We start from the raw sequence: 18,091 nt of genomic DNA on the forward strand, positions 1-18,091 counted from the left end.
AAGAGGTAGGCCTACTCTTTAAGGATTCCCAACTCTAGTAGCCAGCAGCAGTTAGGAGAAAGAGCATCCATCCATCCATCTGGCTGCAGCTTGGTAGTAGAGGACAGATTCTCTGCATTGACACACATACTATTTTATAGAACTCTTTTCAAGGGATATTGAGAACGATGCGCAGGCATGACGCATTCTTATAATTAAACATTTTTATTTAAGTACAAATGTTTTTTAGTCTGAGCCTCAATGCTCTATTTACATGACAACATATTTGTGTATTTATTTTATGTATTGATCTTCAAAACTGACACCCAACGCAAAAGCACTTCCCGTGCCCACCGCGCGGCTCAGTGCTTGGTGTTGTGGGGCCATCTACAAGCTCCACAACACCAAGCATTGAGCTATTTTCACTTATAACAGGGTTCCCACACTTTACCAATTAATTTCCAAAACTTTTCCAAGACTTTTCCAGAATATTTAACCCGATTTCCAGGACTATATAACAATAATTCAGCTCAATAACGAGTCGCTTACTCCTATGCGCAAATAATCATATTTCAACTGGGGACCCCGGCACCCTGACGAGCACTAAGAGTAGAGGAATTTTGTATAACACGGTTTTATTGTGAAAATAGCCGATCCTACATGCTCACGGGCATGTAGATCTGCTATTTTCACAATTTCTGCCTCTAATATGAGACAATTTGGCCAATGTTTAATATGTCATTCCAGGACCTTCCAGGACCCTTGATCAATTCCAAAACATTTCCAGTAATTGAAAAACATTTTTCTAATTTCAAAGTATTTCCAGGAATTTCATGACCGTGGGAACCCTGTTATAATGACCAGCCCAAAATAGCGATGGCAGGTTGAATGTTATTGTCCATATAATCCATGGTGGCCTTCACTGAGCCATGTCTTCCTCCTGGAATTACGTCACTACAGATTATCGTAGCCGTGAACTGTATATTATCGCTGTCGGGTGGAAAACCTTGCATTATTGTCCAAATCCATTACGTTTCAGAATATTTTCACAACTTTGCCCGACAGCAGTATACAGTACACACTACTGTACTTCCAGCCGTCTCTAGGACTTACAGTACACACTACTGTACTTCCAGCCGTCTCTAGGACTTCCCAGGCTTGCCAGCTTTCCTCCTGCCTCCACTGTAACTAAAGCTCTTCAAAGGATTCTTGCCTCGTGTGTTCTGAAAAGAGAAAGACAGACACTGATTGACAAATGTTTTAATTTCAAGGGAACCCCCCTCCCTTCAAATGGGTGTGCTGTGAGCTTGCAGATTGGTGAAATTTCAGCCAAGAGATGTGACGCAGAGGAGCAGACAAAGATAAGAGCCCCCAACTAAATATACAAGGTTTACAGGGTTCTCACACATTTTTACCAATTAATTTCCAAAACTTTTCCAGAATGTTTAACCCAATTTCCAGGACTATATAACAATAATTCAGCTCAATAACAAGCCGCTTACTCCTATGCGCAATGCCCAAAGACAGGTAGTGTATGCCAGGGTTCTCAACCTTTTCAGGCTGTGACCCCCGAAATAATCATATTTTAACTGGGCACCCTGACGAGCACTAAGAGTTAAGGAATTTTGTATAACACGTTTCTATTGTGAAAATAGCAGATCTACATGCTCACAGCATGTTGATCGGCTATTTTCACAATTTCTGCCTCTAATATTTGACAATTTGGCCAATGTTTAATTTGTCATTTCAGACGTATTAACAAAATCAATAACCAAAGACAATGCATAGCTATTTTTTCCAGGACCTTCCAGGACCCTTGATCAATTCCAAATCCTTTCTAGTACTGGAAAAATATTTTTAAAAATTTCAAAATATTTCCAGGAATTTCATGACCGTGGGAACCCTGGGTTTAAGTAGTTAATGTGCCATGCGTTTGAAATGTCAAGGTCTCAGACAGAATTATGAAAACAATTAGCCTGGGTAAAAGACGTTTGCTCTGACAACCATTCACTTCCCAACTCCTAAAGTTTCTCACCTTGAATGTGGGCTTAACGACGCCATCTCGCTGTCGCCACTTCTTCTTCCTGCCTGACAGAGGGTTGACGACCCCCTTCAGGGATTTAGGAACTAGAGGAGGAGTGGGGATCAACGGAAACCATTAACGATGGCACACAACATTGTGCAATACAAATGAATGCCCTACGTCGTCATACTACAGCGCCAAAGAACAAAAATAGCCTATCTACTAGCTCAAAACGCATCGCACTGCGCAGCGTTTTAAGCTTGTGCTGTAGATCTGTTTCTTTTTCTTTTCTTTTTAATTTGAGTCATGAAAAGTAACAGTTTTGGACATCATTCTAATGTTCCACCTGACAGCAACGATATTATAAGTGATGTACAGTACAGGTCTTACCTAGGTAGTCTGGGACATTCTTCATGTGGGGTTTGATGACGGCAGGGTGCAGGTCTTTATCGTGCCTCAGCAGCTGCAGATCCCTGGGGTTGTCGTCGAAATATGCCTGGATTATAGCGGAAACATTAAATCAGAAAAATTATCCTTGAAATTAAAAAGGTTGAGAAACACTGCACTATAGAGGTCTTCGGACCTGCCCGAGATCCGAAATTACCCGCGATCCGAACCGCCCCGAGCCGGGTAACGGGGCCGTTTTCGAGCTTTTACCGCGGGGCGGGCCGGGGCCGGGGCCATCTGCCCCGGTTCCCCGGGTATCTCCTGTTACCCGAGTGGAGCCGAGACAGGCCGAGATTGAAGTGAAAGCGAACGCAACAACTGCACCAAATAGATAACGCCACATGATGGCACTAAAGATGCAGCATGTAATCTGTTGCATTGGTTGTGAGAACTGAGAAGTATAACTCACTCAGTCACAACAACACTGACTGTATCAGTTGGATTGTTATTATTATCAAAGATATTAACGTAACGTTTTGGTTAACGGTTTACAATGGAGTTGTCATTGCGTGTTGTCATGCTCTGCAGAGCAAAATGGACACTCAAAGCAGAAAGATATAATGAACAACACATGCGACAGAAAACGATAGCATTAGCATTGGCTAGCCAAAGAAGAAGGAATAAAAACATGGATTTATTTGTATTAACAAACTGTCCGCATTGACTTACTGGTCTGGGAAAAGATCATCTTTTGGCGAGAGGCACAGCGCCGCTGACAGCAACAGCAGCACCGTGGCGACGTTAGGTAAGAAATATGTCTGATACAACTCTTAATATAATAACGTTGGCATTCTTTCATTTCGGGGCGACAGGTTCGGGTCTCGGATCTCCCGTTCTGCTCGGGTTTCGGATCCAATTTTTCTAATAACAGGCGGGGCCGTTCGGATCGGATCCATCACGTCTCGGGGCTGATCGGGTAACGGTTCTCAAATTCCAAATGATAGACGGGGCCATATGGGTCCGGGTCCATTTCCCCCGGGTCCTTTTGGGTTCGGGTAGTTCAAATTGGACCCGTGAAGACCTCTACTGCACTACTTATTTTAGGAAACGGAATGTGGATGTCATGTATAGATTGAGTCCATTTAGTCTTGTCAGAGGATTAGATTATGAAGAACTCACCTTAAGTTTCGATGAGTTGAGCAGTTCCTGTTTGATCTCTTTCAGTCTGGCTTCCTTTACTGCCTGCTTTGTCACCGAGCGCATGGCATCCTAGACGCAATTTAAACTAAATTATTACCCAGCACTAAATGAGCATCTAACCAGATCAATTTAAACATAATTATTACCAAACGGAAAATGTTAAATGGGTCCGATCCTAAAGGGTTTTGAGGATATAACTGCTATAGTGTTTGTTCAATAACAGGGGTCTCCCTGTCTCTCCAGCTCTAGTATACAGAAAATACATTTTCAGGTAGACCCGTTACAAAACACTCTACAGCAATGATTACTATTAGAACATAAAGAACATACAGCACTTAATTTAACAAGAAAACATAATTTACACAGCCTTTAAAATAATATTCCTTTTTACGTAGTATGACATTATGATGAGGGAAACTTACCCGGCACCTGTACCTGAAGCTCTCGATCTCCTCCATTTTAAACGCATAAGGCTTTAGTGCGCACTCTGTGTTATCTGTCCAAACATAAGGTGACAAAATTATTAGAATCTAAAACTAACAGAGTCTGTGTTGTCTGACCAAAGTCACCAAACGTAAGGTGACAAAAACCACGAGAACCTAGAACTAACAAGAATAAACCATGGAAGGCTGTTGTTCAAAAACCCTTATTCCACCAAGACAGTCAGTGACCAGAAATGCAGACAATGCAGTTACTGACAGAATCCTGATTTGCATTTGATATGCATTGCTTAGTTTTACACTTTGATCCAAACTCCAGTTAAAGCTGTATTATGTACTTTTTTGTGTTCATAAAATGTTATTTTGTCCAATCTGTATAGAAATAAAAAATATTTTATACAATCGGGGTGGTTGTATTTGCTCTTTTATTGAGACATTTAGATCCTATGTCTAGGTTGAACACAGCCTTTGACACAATCCTGTTTTTGGTTCGACACAAAGTGTCATTTCTCCTCCCGAGCAAGCAAGGCTTCAAATCCGGGGTAGAACAGTTACATAAAGTATTCCTTCACAGGTCTACCAATTATACTAATGAAGGCTCTGTTCCATTTAGTGTTGCACAGTGGTTCTCAAACTTCTTTTATTTCAAGGACCCCCATAAGTCTGGGAGTACAAATGGATGGGTCCATTTGCACACTGAGTTTCACACGCGTAGAAGGCCATTTGGAACCCACTCAAGGAAACACAAGAGACCCACTTTGAGACCCACTGATGTAGCACAGTAAAATGCACATTATCGCAGCCTGAGCTGAATGGAACAGTCTTCATTAGCATCATTGGCAACACATGTGAAGGAAGTAAGGACGAGACCCAATTTCCTTCCAATATGGCTGCTGTGCATAGAGCCTATTGGCATGGCAGTATGGAGGCCATATGGTGTACACTGTACACTACAGTCTGTTTACCTGCTGTGAAGACAGCCTCTACTTCCGCCAGCAGGGAAAGCTCCTTGTGCGAGACCAAGGACAGAGCTGTACCAGGATTGTCTGCTCGCGCCGTTCTGTAAATAAAAAAAAGATTACATATCAAATCATAAACGGATGTTTATTAACTTCTGGGGACACGGATTACGCCTCATCCAACCAGTGACTCCTCATACATTGTCAGTGCAGACAAACACTCATGTTAGATGTGTTAAATTAGACCCACACTCACTCATTTACCGTCCAACTGTATAAGATGTGGGGAAGGGTTAGACATTTACCTTCCAACCCGGTGTATGTACGAGTCAACAGATGTGGGGAAGTCAAAGTTGATAACGTTGGCAACATTCTGGAAGTCCACTCCTCTGGACACTCCGTACTCCTTATCCTTGGCTCTATGACAAAGACACATACACACATCCATCAATCAAACAATGGAACTAAAGCCTGGTTCTGCAGTACTACAGGTTCAGGGACACCGCTCCCGCCCATCGGACCATCTCACCTAGCCTGGCATGGCCAGACCAATATTACTGCGTAGATATTAGAAGGAATCTCTCTATGGCAGGGGTCTTCAACGTTTTCAGGCCAAGGACCCCTTGGTTGAGAGAGAGATGAAGCAGGGACCCCCACAACCTTTTCATAGATTCCATAGTTTCATTGTTTGAAGGCACAATCATCAGTGTATTTTCGATTCATGTCAATTTGTGTTTTCAGATATTTAACCATTTGAACCTTCAATACATAATAAACTTGACCTTTCACTCTGTACTTAGTCTACTCGTTTTCCCCTCTACACCAAAGCTAGCCAATCTACAACAATGTGAGCTTGTAGATCTGCTATTTTTGGCTAAAGTTCTCAGAATATGGACACTATAGGGTTCAAGTGGTTAATATAAAAAAGGAGAAAAAAACTTTCTATCACTCAAAGATTTGGAGGACCCCCTGTAGTAACTCTGAGGACCCCCTAGGGGTCCCAGACCCCCTGTTGAAGACCCATGCTCTATGGAACATGCATTTCCAAAGGGTGGATTACGTCTGACCAGATTGTCCTGTAGAGAAGTGATCCTCAAAGGACGGAATTTGGGCAAATTAATAGCAAATACTTTCCCTCATCATCCGTTCGTTTTTTACGTCTGAGACTCCCGTATGGGACAGGCTTCAGACGCACATCTTTAGGAAACACGCTAGGAATAGAACCTGTTGCGACCGCATGCCCTAGCTGGCGTCGACCCCAGACGAGGTTCAAAAGGAGTGTGCTCTAACGCAGGCCAGGGGCCTTCAACAGGGGGTCCGGGCGTCCTCCAAATCTTTCTGTGATAGAAACATTCCCCCCCCCCCCCCCCCCTTTTTATTTTAACCACTTGAACCCTAGCGTCCATATTCTGAGAATTTTAGACTAAAATAGAAGATCTACAAGCTCACAACGCCTCGCGCTGAATTGACTATTTTCGGCAAAGAGGTTTGGTGTAAATGGGAAAAAGAGCAGACTAAATACAGAGTGAAAGGTCAAGTGTATTAAGTATTGACAGTTCAAGTAGTTAAATATCTGAAAACACAATTCTAAATACACTGATGATTGTGCTGTCAAACAATGAAACTATATGGAATCTATGAAAAGGTTGTGGGGGTCCCTGCTTCATCTCTCTCTCAACTAAGGGGTCCTTGGCCTGAAAACGTTGAAGACCGCTGCTCTAACCGCTAGACCAGGGCGGCCAGTAAATCATGATACTTTCCATAATATATTGATATAGGTCAGAATTCTCGGCTCCACTGCATGTAGCTTGCAGAATAGAGAGAAATGCGTGGATGGGCTCTGGTGTGAGTAACAAATAAAATAAAATAAAAAACAAATAGGCCCAACTCACCTTCCTTTTGTTGATTTTTTCTTCTTCCCCTTTCCCACACCCGTCTGTGATGACGACGCTGAGGGATCGGCCAACGCGTGCTCGTCTGTGGCAATGATGTAATCATAAAAGCCCTGGTTGAACTGTGTGATGATGTGAAGCCTGCATGGGGGGACAGTATGGATATTATATCAAATTCAACAACATTATGGAGTATGATCAGACACGGTTCAAATCAATAACATCAATCCAAAGATCAGTGGTTCCCAAACAGTGGGTCAGGATCAGTGTTGTTTTTGGCGGGCATTTTAGATTTAGTCTTAGTCATAGTCTTTTTGACGAAATGCTTCTTAGTTTTAGTCAGATTTTAGTCATTTATATCCCTGATAGTTTTAGTCTAGTTTTAGTCGACTAAAACTCAAAAGGTTTTAGTCAAGTTTTAGTTGACGAACCCACACAAAGGTTTTAGTCCAGTTTTAGTCAATCGTTTTAGTCAAAATGAAAAATGGGTCTTGAAATAAATAAATGAAACAGTCAATAAGGCAGTGGTTCTAAACCTTTTCTGGCTGCGACCCCCAAAATAATCATATTTTAACTTGGGACCCCCACCCTGACGAGCACTAGGAGATGAGGCACAACATTTTGTATAACACGGTTCTATTGTGAAAATAGCAGATCTACATGCTCACAACCCCTCACGTTGCGAGGCATTGTGAGCATGTAGATCAGCTATTTTCACAATTTCAGCCTCTAATATTTGACAATTTGACCTTTGTCAATTTAATTTGTCATTTCAGAGGTTAAAAAAGTCCTTACGTTGTCACTTTAGACATGTACATAAACCCTCAATACACTCTATGTTGTTTTGTTTAAGTTGAGTGAGAAAACAATGTTAAATCATTTGGGGACCCCCCAAAATCATTTTGGGACCTCTCTGGGGTCTCGACCCACAGATTGACAAACGCTGAGTCCTGTTGTGCCCAGACTGAGGCGTCAATTGGGTATGGCAAGCTATGGCAGCTGCCATACCTTAGCTACAGGGGGAAATAATAAAATGTACTGTAATCGTGCCTGTTGCTAAGGTATGGCAACATGACTGGTGTCACACCAGTAATGTTGCCATACCTTAGCTTTTTCTGAACTGACGCCACTGGTTGTGCCCGGCTGCGGCAGTGTGTACTGTGCTGTGTCGAACATACACACTGCATATTCGTAAACGATTGAGTAGAGGACTTCTTAAAAAGTTTTAGATTAAGACAATTTGCTTGCATTGCGATGCAGCCGCGTGCCGTTCTGAATCTGCATCGATGCTGTGACGTTACATAATTGTTACTTTTAGCCTATGTTTGTTGTTGTTTTTCCTCCTCAAGGAACGTGGCTAAATCGTTAGCATGCTTGCGCTTTAGCCCCGTTCCTTTAGCCTTGGAGGAGACTGGAGAGGAATAAAAAAATTACAGTCAGGCAGTTTTCAAAGCAGAGAATCTACCAATCATGCGGTTTACAACAGCTTGTGCCGGCCGCTACTTTCTATCAACGGCTGCGTTGCCTCTCCACTCCAGTGCCTGCTTGCTTTCTATGCATGAGAACAGAGGGAGAGGCTAGATGCGCTGCGGTCTGGGGACAGCTGGAGTTAGAGCAGAGTGAGCAGACTGCTCAGTCTTTGATCCAAAATATGACGGAACGGACGGCAGAAAATGGTCATGCATTTTGACTTCGTCCACACACTAACATTTTCGTTTAGTCTCGTCTAGTCAACGAAAACACACATTCGTCTCGTCATATTTTCGTCACCAGACTAGAGATTTTAGCTCGTTAACGTTACGTCATAAACGTGAAAAAAAGGGGCGTCAACGAAGTCATTTTCGTTATCGTCTCGTCAACAAAAACAACACTGGTCAGGATGCATTTTTAGTTAGACCGGATACACATTATTGCGTATCATTTTATGCTTTAGCTATTGGAAAAAAGCAGATATACACTCTCAGCTATTTTTGAAAAATCGTAAAAATGTGTGCAATTCTTTGAATATTTTGACCCGATTCTATCCACAACTTTCCAACATCCCATCGTGCATTGCGCAGAATGTGCAGGCAGCTTTTTGGCCAATGTTAACAAAATCAATAACCAAAGACAATGCATAGCTATTTTTTCCAGGACCTTCCAGGACCCTTGATCAATTCCAAAACCTTTCCAGTAATGGAAAAATATTTTTCTGATTTCAAAATATTTCCAGGAATTTCATGGCCGTGGGAACCCTGATACAATCACGTGCGTCTCACACACACACACACACACACACACACACACACACACACACACACACACACACACACACACACACACACACACACACACACACACACACACACACACACACACACACACACACACACACACACACACACACACACACACACACACACACACACACAGACCTGGACTGGACGGGCAGCTCAGAGTTGAGCACGCACGCGGGGATGCTGAACTGCTCCAGGAACAGCTTGAGGCGGTAGCAGCGTTCCACGGCCCCCACAAACAGCAGCGTCTTGCCCTGCACCAGGCGCAGCTTCAGCAGCGTGTAGATGATCAGGAACTTGTCCTCCTCCTCGCAGCGGATGACGTACTGAGACAGCTGACCACTGTCCGGGAGCTGGGAGCCCTGGAGCTTCAGGATCACCTACAACACACACACACACGCACGCACGGAAGTTAAAATATGATTATTTTGGGGGTCGCGGCCTGAAAGGTTGAGAACCACTGTTTTACAGCATAGGCAATCCGCAGGATCACAAGCGGCGCGGACGCGCCGCATTGTGCGCTTGTTGATCAGCTCTGGTAGATGCAATACACCGCACGATACAACAAAGCATGTATCAGGCGGCAGGCCCTGTGTGAGTATGTGTGTGGTTATGTTTATTATGAGAAGCTGCGCAGGACAGCCAGAACCACTTAGCCTCGAGACAGATGTGCTCACAAATTGTTTTTGCTCAGATAATGTGATGTTATGTTGTACTTGGGGCACTTGTATTTCTAGTTATTGCGACACTTTTTTTTATTACCTTCCACAAAATGTCCCTACGTGAACTGTTGGGACATGCATTCTCCCTTAGATCCTCTCTATGTCCCAACAAACCACTATAATGACTGACCGTGTACATTCAACAAACCACTAATACTTGGTGTGTGTTTGTGCGTGACTTTACAGGGTTGTGTGTGTGTGTGTGTGTGTGTGTGTGTGTGTGTGTGTGTGTGTGTGTGTGTCCTTACAGACTAATGTTTGTGACGTTACTGTGTGTGATTTTATGTGGAGAAGAGAAATGGAAAAAGTATAGACTTGTGACTAGAGTGACCCTGATAAGTGTGTGCGTGCGGGATTGAGTGTGTCTCTTACAGGGTTGTGCAGCAGCAGCTCTTTCAGAGCCTCTACGTCCTCAGACAGCGTGGCAGACATCAGGAAGGACTGGTAGATCTTTGGCAGATGGCTGCGTTAAAACCAACAACAACAACAGTGCATTTACTGTATATTGTATGTCAGGGTTACCCAATAGGCGGCCCGCGGGCCATTTGCGGCCCGCAGGGGGGCTACTGTCTGGCCCCCACCAACCCCAGTAATAATGGTGGTATAATAGCAGCAACAACACTAGTATATCATCATTGTCGGGTGGAAACCTTGTAATATCCAAATGTGTACGTTCTTTCGCAAAGTTAAGCTTCTTCATACAAGGCCATCGAACAAAAGTAGTGAAAACAGCAGATCTACAAGCACACAACGCCTCGCGGTGCGGTGCGAGGCGTTGTGTGCTTGTAGATCACCTGTTTTCACTAGTTTAAAGGGCCTACACCATGCTTTTAAAACTATATTTTTTGTATAAATATATGCTCAAAATTGAGTCTTAGACAGGTTTTAACCCTCAACAAACACTCTGACCATTCCTTTTGTTTGTTCTAGCTCTACTATAAAGAGGCTCTCCAGCTGCAATACCAAAACGGCCTCTGTTTGCTCAGGGGAGCATCTAGTGGGGTTTTTCCACTGAAAAAAAAAAGTTTTTTGGAAAAAGATCTTTTTTTTTGAAAAAATATTTTTTTTAGATTTTTTTTTTTTTTAACGGGAATCCGTGTGACGTCACACGGATCAACTCTCAGAACAGCACTGTTCTGAGAACCCGTGGAAAGCTTTTCATCTCTGTCTTCCCAAAACCAGAGAAAGACACAATTGTCAGAAATAGGACTTTGTGAGGATAGAAGGTGCCAGTGGGACCCCAAAAAAAGGTTTTAAAATAGAAAAAGTGAAAATTCATGGTGTAGGTCCTTTAAATCATTTTTAAAATGATACCGTAAATGCAAAACAAACGGTTTTGGACATACAAGATTTTCACCCGACAACAACGATATCTGAACTGTCGCTGAGTAGCGGGAACGCCACCGTCGCCCCCTGCAATGTTGTGGTACCCTAGACATAATTCGGCCCTTGGGGAAAACTAATTGGGGAACCCTGCTGTATGTATTGAATAAACAATAGAAGCATTTTACAACATAAGATATCTGCTGATGCCTTTTTAGAAATCGTGTGCGCGTGTTCTCACCACAACAGGTTCTTGAGGTCCGCCTCGAAGCCAAAAGAGAAGAGCAGGTCGGCCTCGTCTATGACCAGGACCTCCAGGGAGGTGTTGAGCACCAGGTTCTGGGCGTTCAGGTGCATCAGGACCCGCGACGGCGTGCCCACCACCACATCAGGCTTCTCCATCAGGATAGGCCTGCCCACAAACACAAAGGTTTTGGCATTTAGTCAGTGGCGTCAGTTCAAAAAAAGCTAAGGTATGGCAACATGCCATACCTTAGTAAGAGGCATGATACATTTATTTTAAGAAGTACATTTTATTTCCCCCCCGTTTCTACGGTTGTTCAAGTGCAGCTAAACCTGGCATGTTAGTAAACATGCCACAATTAACAGTAATGCATTGCACCTGTGCAGCTGACCTGCGGAACCTGGGAATATACTTTTTTTTTTCTTCTTTTTTTTTTTTAAATGGGGAGAATAAAAGTGGTAGGCCTGTCCTCTAAAAATCGACGCATTGTTTTAAGCCCCCGGAATCGACGCCAATTGTTTGAGTCGAGCCGTCAAAAATACATTATTTTTTTATCACACCAGTTACTGTGGTGCGGTATGAGAGCGCTGGACTGTGACTGTCATGTAATTCTTATTGAGTCCATACTTCCTACTACTTGTAAACTAGACTTAAAAATAAAATCAGTTCACGTGACTTGAAAGTTGTCTTGATCATACGACAGGGAGCTCTTATTTTGAAGTTAACCGCATGGAGAGGAAATGCGTCGACTTGTTGTTATTCTACTTGAGAGCTGGCCAAAGCAGCAGCAGAGCCAGCGCGAGTCGCAACGCGCTTTCACTTTCACTGCCGGGTGTGTGGTGGTCAGACTCAGGCTGAGGAATGAATAGCGACGGGCGAACTGTTTTCTTTTATCTCGCACCAGATCAGCAACATACTGTAGCTCTTTTGATACAGCAGCGCTGTGCTCTGAGAAAATACAACCTGTGGAAATAATACACGACATGCTGTCAAAGAGATGCATTATTCTCTCCTCCGTTGTTCTACTCTGCTCCACAATTCACAATTACGCACGGCTGGACGCAATCTTATCGTCATTAATGTCCAGTGTCCACCGCTATTATGTCTCAATATGCACTGTAGTTCATGGATCTAATTCACTTTAAAGGCTTAAAACATATTTCTGTTTTATTGTATTACGTTGACGTGGTTTTAAAAGCTTAAAGCACCACTTTTTTTTCTTTTTTTACATAAACGATTCGTCGACGCGTCGGACTCGAATCGATTTGATAAATCCTGCGTCGAGGACAGCCCTAAAAAGTGGGGATAATATAATTATAATACCTTGTTAAAGTGACCATTTTGTTAAATTTTGCATTTGTAGTTACTTTACTGTTATTTAACAACATAATAACCAGCACAGATAGACAGAGACATTCATGGATTTATATTTAAAAGTAACTTCTATTTTCCCCTCTGGACCCAGGGTATGGCAGCTGCATACCCCTGCCATACCCAATTGACGCCCCTGCATTTAGTTTGTGTGGCCTTTTAGGTCTTGTAAAACAAAGCTGCACGGGGGCAGATGACAAAAACGTAAAACAAAGAAAAGACTGATAATGGTCGATAACAATAATCAAAATAAATGTATTATGTCCCATATACAGCAGATTTAATATTGGCAATGTGACGCGTTCGGAGCTTTTAGATTGTCTATTTACACTTATTTTTGTTTTGTACATGTTTCAAAATGCATGTACCTTTCTCAACATTGAAACAATGATTAAAATTATGTAAAAAGAAAAGAAAAACAGTTACAGGCATAACAACATCATCAAGATAGGCCTTCCTACATCAATCACTGACAAACCATCACCTTCATTCTTTAAAATCATGTTTTGGGCACTTCTACTTATTGGATAGCACAGAATAAAAGAAAAGAATAGTTGACTTCGCTATAAAGGTTCAAGCAGCCAGGGCTTCCCTTAAACCACTTTCGACCTGGCACCTCTATTTTGGGCATGGCATTTGAGCTGAAAATGTTCAAAAATAGCAGATTGTGAGCTTGTAGATCTGCCGTTTTCACTCAATGTACGACCCCAGTATAGGGACGCTCGGGCTCAAGTGGTTATACTTTATCTGCAGTCAATCTGGACAATATGGATAACTGTGACAAACAAGATGATAATCTGTTCTCTCTGATGAGACTGCTCCGATTCCACAAACACACACAAAGTTCCAACTACTTTTCATGTGACTAAAGACGCATGAAAGGTTTCAATGTGCAAAGCCAAACAAACAAGCTAGTGCTACAACTGTATAGATTCCAGGCAGAGTGTTTTATTGTGTAAAACATTGTACAGTATGTACGTATATATATGACTTCAGTACCGACTAGGGCTGCGACTATCCACTATTTTCTTAGTGATTATTCGATGGATTCCCTTTCCGATTAATCGAATAATCGAGAGGAACGTTTAAATAATTTGTATAATTATCTTATATATCATTCAATTGATTAATAGTTCTCTAACTGTTACTGACCTCTGGGCAGATAGATCAGCCTTGCCGGAGATGTCGGCCACTCTGACGTCCCTGGCGCAGTAGGCGGTGAGCTGACGTATCATAGACTGCACCTGCTGACCCAGCTCCTTGGTGGGCACCAGGATCAATGCCCTCACGTCCTGTCCGCTAACTCTCTGGAAGACACAAAAACATACACACATTATTAGGGGTGGGCGATATGGTGATAATTATCGTTGAGACGATACAATGTCTCCACGATATGCCTTTTCAGAAGCATCGTATATATCATGATACAATTGAGGGAGAGCTTTGTAAAAAATGCTGTTTAAATCGTTAATACAGAGATTCATTGCAGAATTCAATTTAAACCTGCATTTTGGTCTAAATTTCATTTTCATTCATTTCTAAAGTTCAATTAGACCTCCCAAAAGGAACCCAGAGTCTAGTTTTTGTCAAGTAACTTGAAAAATAACCATAAAAACCAACGTGAAGAAAGAATCGTGATAAAATCGTGTATCGTGATACAGCTTGGGAAAATATCGTGATATTGTATTTTTCCATATCGCCCACCCCTGCACATTACTGAAACAAACACAAAAATGCTAAATTGATAGCAACCTCTATTATTTTTTTCTTTTTACAGATTATGAAAGTGTAGATGGCTAGCTTTCAAACGATGTGTCACACATACACTGACAACTGAAAATAGTTTTGACTGTTGTTAAACCTCAACTAAATACATTGAGAAGTGGGAAGCTCACACAGCAGTTACAAGGAGACGTTTTCACCTCATTCAGTTTTGAATCATCATTTGTTTTTAATATGCGCGGGTTGGTAGACGTGACCCTAAAACTGAAAATAAATATCAATATATATTTCCTTGATTTGCATGACTTCATGTTAGCCCTACTTATTCCACATTCTATAAGACTATGTCACACTCACATTAAATGTGACATTGATGGATTACACACGTTTTGTGTGATTCATCAATAAATCATTTCCTAATTTATTGAAAGCAACCGCAAGAAGGGTTGGGTTGGATCCTTCAGGATTTTAACTATTCTAGTTCCTTAACACTTTAAGCCGGTGAAAAGCTACTCACTGTGCCGTGTTCCATTAGGCGATGACATAATCCGGAACCGTATAATATCCATAGGCTCCTATTCATTGCGCTGTAGAGAAACTGCTTTATCTCAAACAACTTTTTTCACAGCGACACTGGGCCATGACGGTCGGACATGGTCAAGGATATGCAGCTCGGCAAATAAAAGGTGAATTGATCCCAGTGCATGGTGGAGGATAACTTTCACAATAAATAACGCATCAGGTTTAAACCTCTTATTGGGTCCCTCATTGATTATGGAATCCTTGTCTGGTATCGCGATGCCCCAGCTGCCTTAAAGTTAAAGCTCCAAACAGCTCAGAACAAACTAATTAGGGTCGTGCTTGGTCTTCCTCCTCGGGCCCACCTCACCCATCATCACCAAGAAAGCGCGGGGTGGCTCAAAGTAGCTGACAGAGTACAGCATCTTGCAATGGGCCTGGAGTACAAGATACACTACACCTTCAAGATACTGATGTACCTGACAAACTACTTCTTAAAAGGTCAAGGATGTTCACGATCACAACACCAGAGGCAGCTCCACTAATCATCATCAACGTAGATTTAACACTAAACAAGGCTCTAACTCGTTCTCCTGCTATACCATCAACATGTGGAACGTCCTTCCACAAGCCTTAAAGGAGAGCAAATCCCTAGCCTCCTTCAAAATCGGTATGAAAAGTCACCTTCAGGCGGCTGCTACCCGTGACTTGTAAATAGACTAAGCCCCCATGCTCCCCCCCACCCTTATTTTCCACCTTTGTATTTGATGTTATGCTTTTTCAGCTTTTGAAATTGATATTATCCTAGATAAAGTACTATGTTCTATCCGTCTGTCTTTCAATGTTATATGACATACTTAAAGTGTGGAAGTGTGGTTCCTGTGGAAATAAGCCTCGGCTTTCTAGGCTCTCCTTTTAGTTGACCTTGTACCAGTGATTTGTACTGTCATGAAACTGTAGTTTTTTCTATTGCAAACTTCTAATAAATTCTTCAAATCAATCAATCAATGAGTGTATTTTAACACGATAAACGATTATTGTCCCATCCCTACTAGTGACTTCATTCTCAGTCTGGTTTTCTCACCTGTTTAGAGGCCAGGATGCGCTGGATGACAGGCACAGCATAGGCAGCAGTTTTACCAGAACCGGTCCTGGCCCGGGCCAACAGGTCTTTCCCTTCCAGAGCCAGAGGAATAGCTTTCTCTTGGATCAGGGTGGGCTGAGCCCAGTCCAGGTCTGCCAGAGCCTGCAACAAGTCAGGATTAGTGAGTAAAACCATTCGGAAATTGCAATTGTGACTTTAAAAAGTGGAACTTGAATCGTGGATTTGGAGAATTGTGACACCACTTTCAACTGAGGTATCGTACCGTAGAGTCTAGACTAAACAGAAATGTTTTTTATGTCTCAAAATGACAAGACGGGTATAAATAGGATGGCTAACCAAATGTAGCCTGTACTGTACCTTTATGCTAGTCTGAAAGGTAACCTGTTGGTCTACTGTGTGTGTGTGTGTGTGTGTGTGTGTGTACTATTTATGTACTTTTTGTATTTCTATATGATTGGACTCGTCAGGGGGGCTCTCTCCATTCCGACATGTCTCCATTCTGACATTGACTTCTTATTGTCGGAGTGGTAACACTTCCATAGGTTAGGGTAAGGGTAAGGGATAGATATGGTTAGTGTCGGAATGGAGACATGTCGGAATGGAGAGATGTAACCGACTCGTCATGAGGTGGAGTCAGTGGAGTTCACTTCCTCTGTTAAACGTCAAAGTGTGATATTGACAAACATCTGGTTAAGAACAGGATGCATGCTTTAAGAGGATACAGGAAAAGTGGGCACTGGGCACCTTAACATTGTGGGCACAACGCGTTAAATTGGACACAGTACTGTACATCTTTATCAGACTTAAATGTACATAATGACTAGCCTTACATTAAGACACCTCCAGGAGGTGTCTTAATGTAAGTCTACATAATGACCACTGGTTTGGTAACCTAACCATTTGTAGTAACTGTAGACATATTCGGCCTTACAAACAGTATGTTCAAATCATGTATATTTAGTCCTGTCAAGAAATATTACATAAACCATGTAGGCTATTAGTTGTGTTAGTAGTTATATTAACAAAAACATACTCTACCATACAGATGTGCTGCTAGTGATAGTAACATACTCTACCAAACAGATTAATTAAAATAATGTTATTCTTTATATACTGTACATTGCAACAGGTTTAAAAACACAAACACTAGGCTGATAACAGCTAACGTAGGCTAGCATGGTACACAGTTTAGGATGTAAACAAGTGCATCCGGAGAGGTACACGTGGGTTAAATTGTAACATCTCAAAGTTAAAAACCAGATACATTAACAGAAATGTTTACTGTTTAGGAGTGACTCTTCTTATTACCTTTAAAATGCGATCATCTAAGCTCATTTCATGGAACTGTAACCTTTTGCTCGCCATCTTTCCACTTCTTCTCTACACACGTGTGTCGCACTGACGCTGGAATTACACGTCACGATGGAACTATCGACGTTCTAAACCTGCTGTAGTACCAACAGAATCCACCAGAGGTCCTCATTTGCTTTCTTTGGGGCCCAGTAGAACCTCAATGTAGAACAGTGTTTCTCAAACTTTCAAATTTCAAGGTCTTAAAGCTATACTGTGTAAGATTCTCAACTAGTGGTCAGTAGCCATATAGCAAACCGCGGTCGCGTTCGCGTCTTTCGCCCGTTTTTCGTACCTTCACACCCCCGCGTCTGCCTCCACAACGCCGAGAGCTATCTTTAGAGGGGTCCCTGGTTCCTGTGCGTTCAGGCATTCCGGAGAAACGGACTATTCCACCCTGCCTGGTAGGCGAGATTACCTTTTGAGTAAAGAGACACACGGGCGACTACAAATATGGCGACCCCACTTCAAGATGCGCTGCATTGGCCGGTAGTGTACCATGTGTGCATGATCGGCGATGTGATTGGGCAACGTATACACAACGTATACAGATGATGCAGATTACGTAATCATGGCGCG

The 18,091-nt window shown here is 42.4% G+C and overlaps 1 protein-coding gene across 1 annotated transcript; it reads right to left on the reverse strand.

Moving 5' to 3' along the window:
• Positions 1 to 248: 248 nt before the first annotated feature.
• ddx56 (DEAD (Asp-Glu-Ala-Asp) box helicase 56) lies at positions 249 to 17,553 on the reverse strand. The gene is made up of 14 exons (XM_080742450.1): positions 17,471 to 17,553; positions 16,142 to 16,303; positions 13,969 to 14,123; positions 11,443 to 11,613; positions 10,251 to 10,341; positions 9,295 to 9,536; positions 6,881 to 7,021; positions 5,294 to 5,407; positions 4,995 to 5,089; positions 4,012 to 4,085; positions 3,569 to 3,658; positions 2,393 to 2,498; positions 2,015 to 2,106; positions 249 to 1,202 (listed from the first exon to the last, which is right to left on the reverse strand). The coding sequence occupies exons 1-14, from the start codon at positions 17,525 to 17,527 to the stop codon at positions 1,122 to 1,124; spliced, it is 1,671 nt and encodes a 556-aa protein (XP_080598576.1). The 5' UTR covers positions 17,528 to 17,553; the 3' UTR covers positions 249 to 1,121.
• Between the last annotated feature and the right edge of the window lie 538 nt (positions 17,554 to 18,091).

The sequence above is a fragment of the Nannobrachium achirus genome, assembly GCF_963921795.1.
Source record: "Nannobrachium achirus genome assembly, chromosome: 15".
Lineage (NCBI taxonomy): Eukaryota > Metazoa > Chordata > Actinopteri > Myctophiformes > Myctophidae > Nannobrachium > Nannobrachium achirus.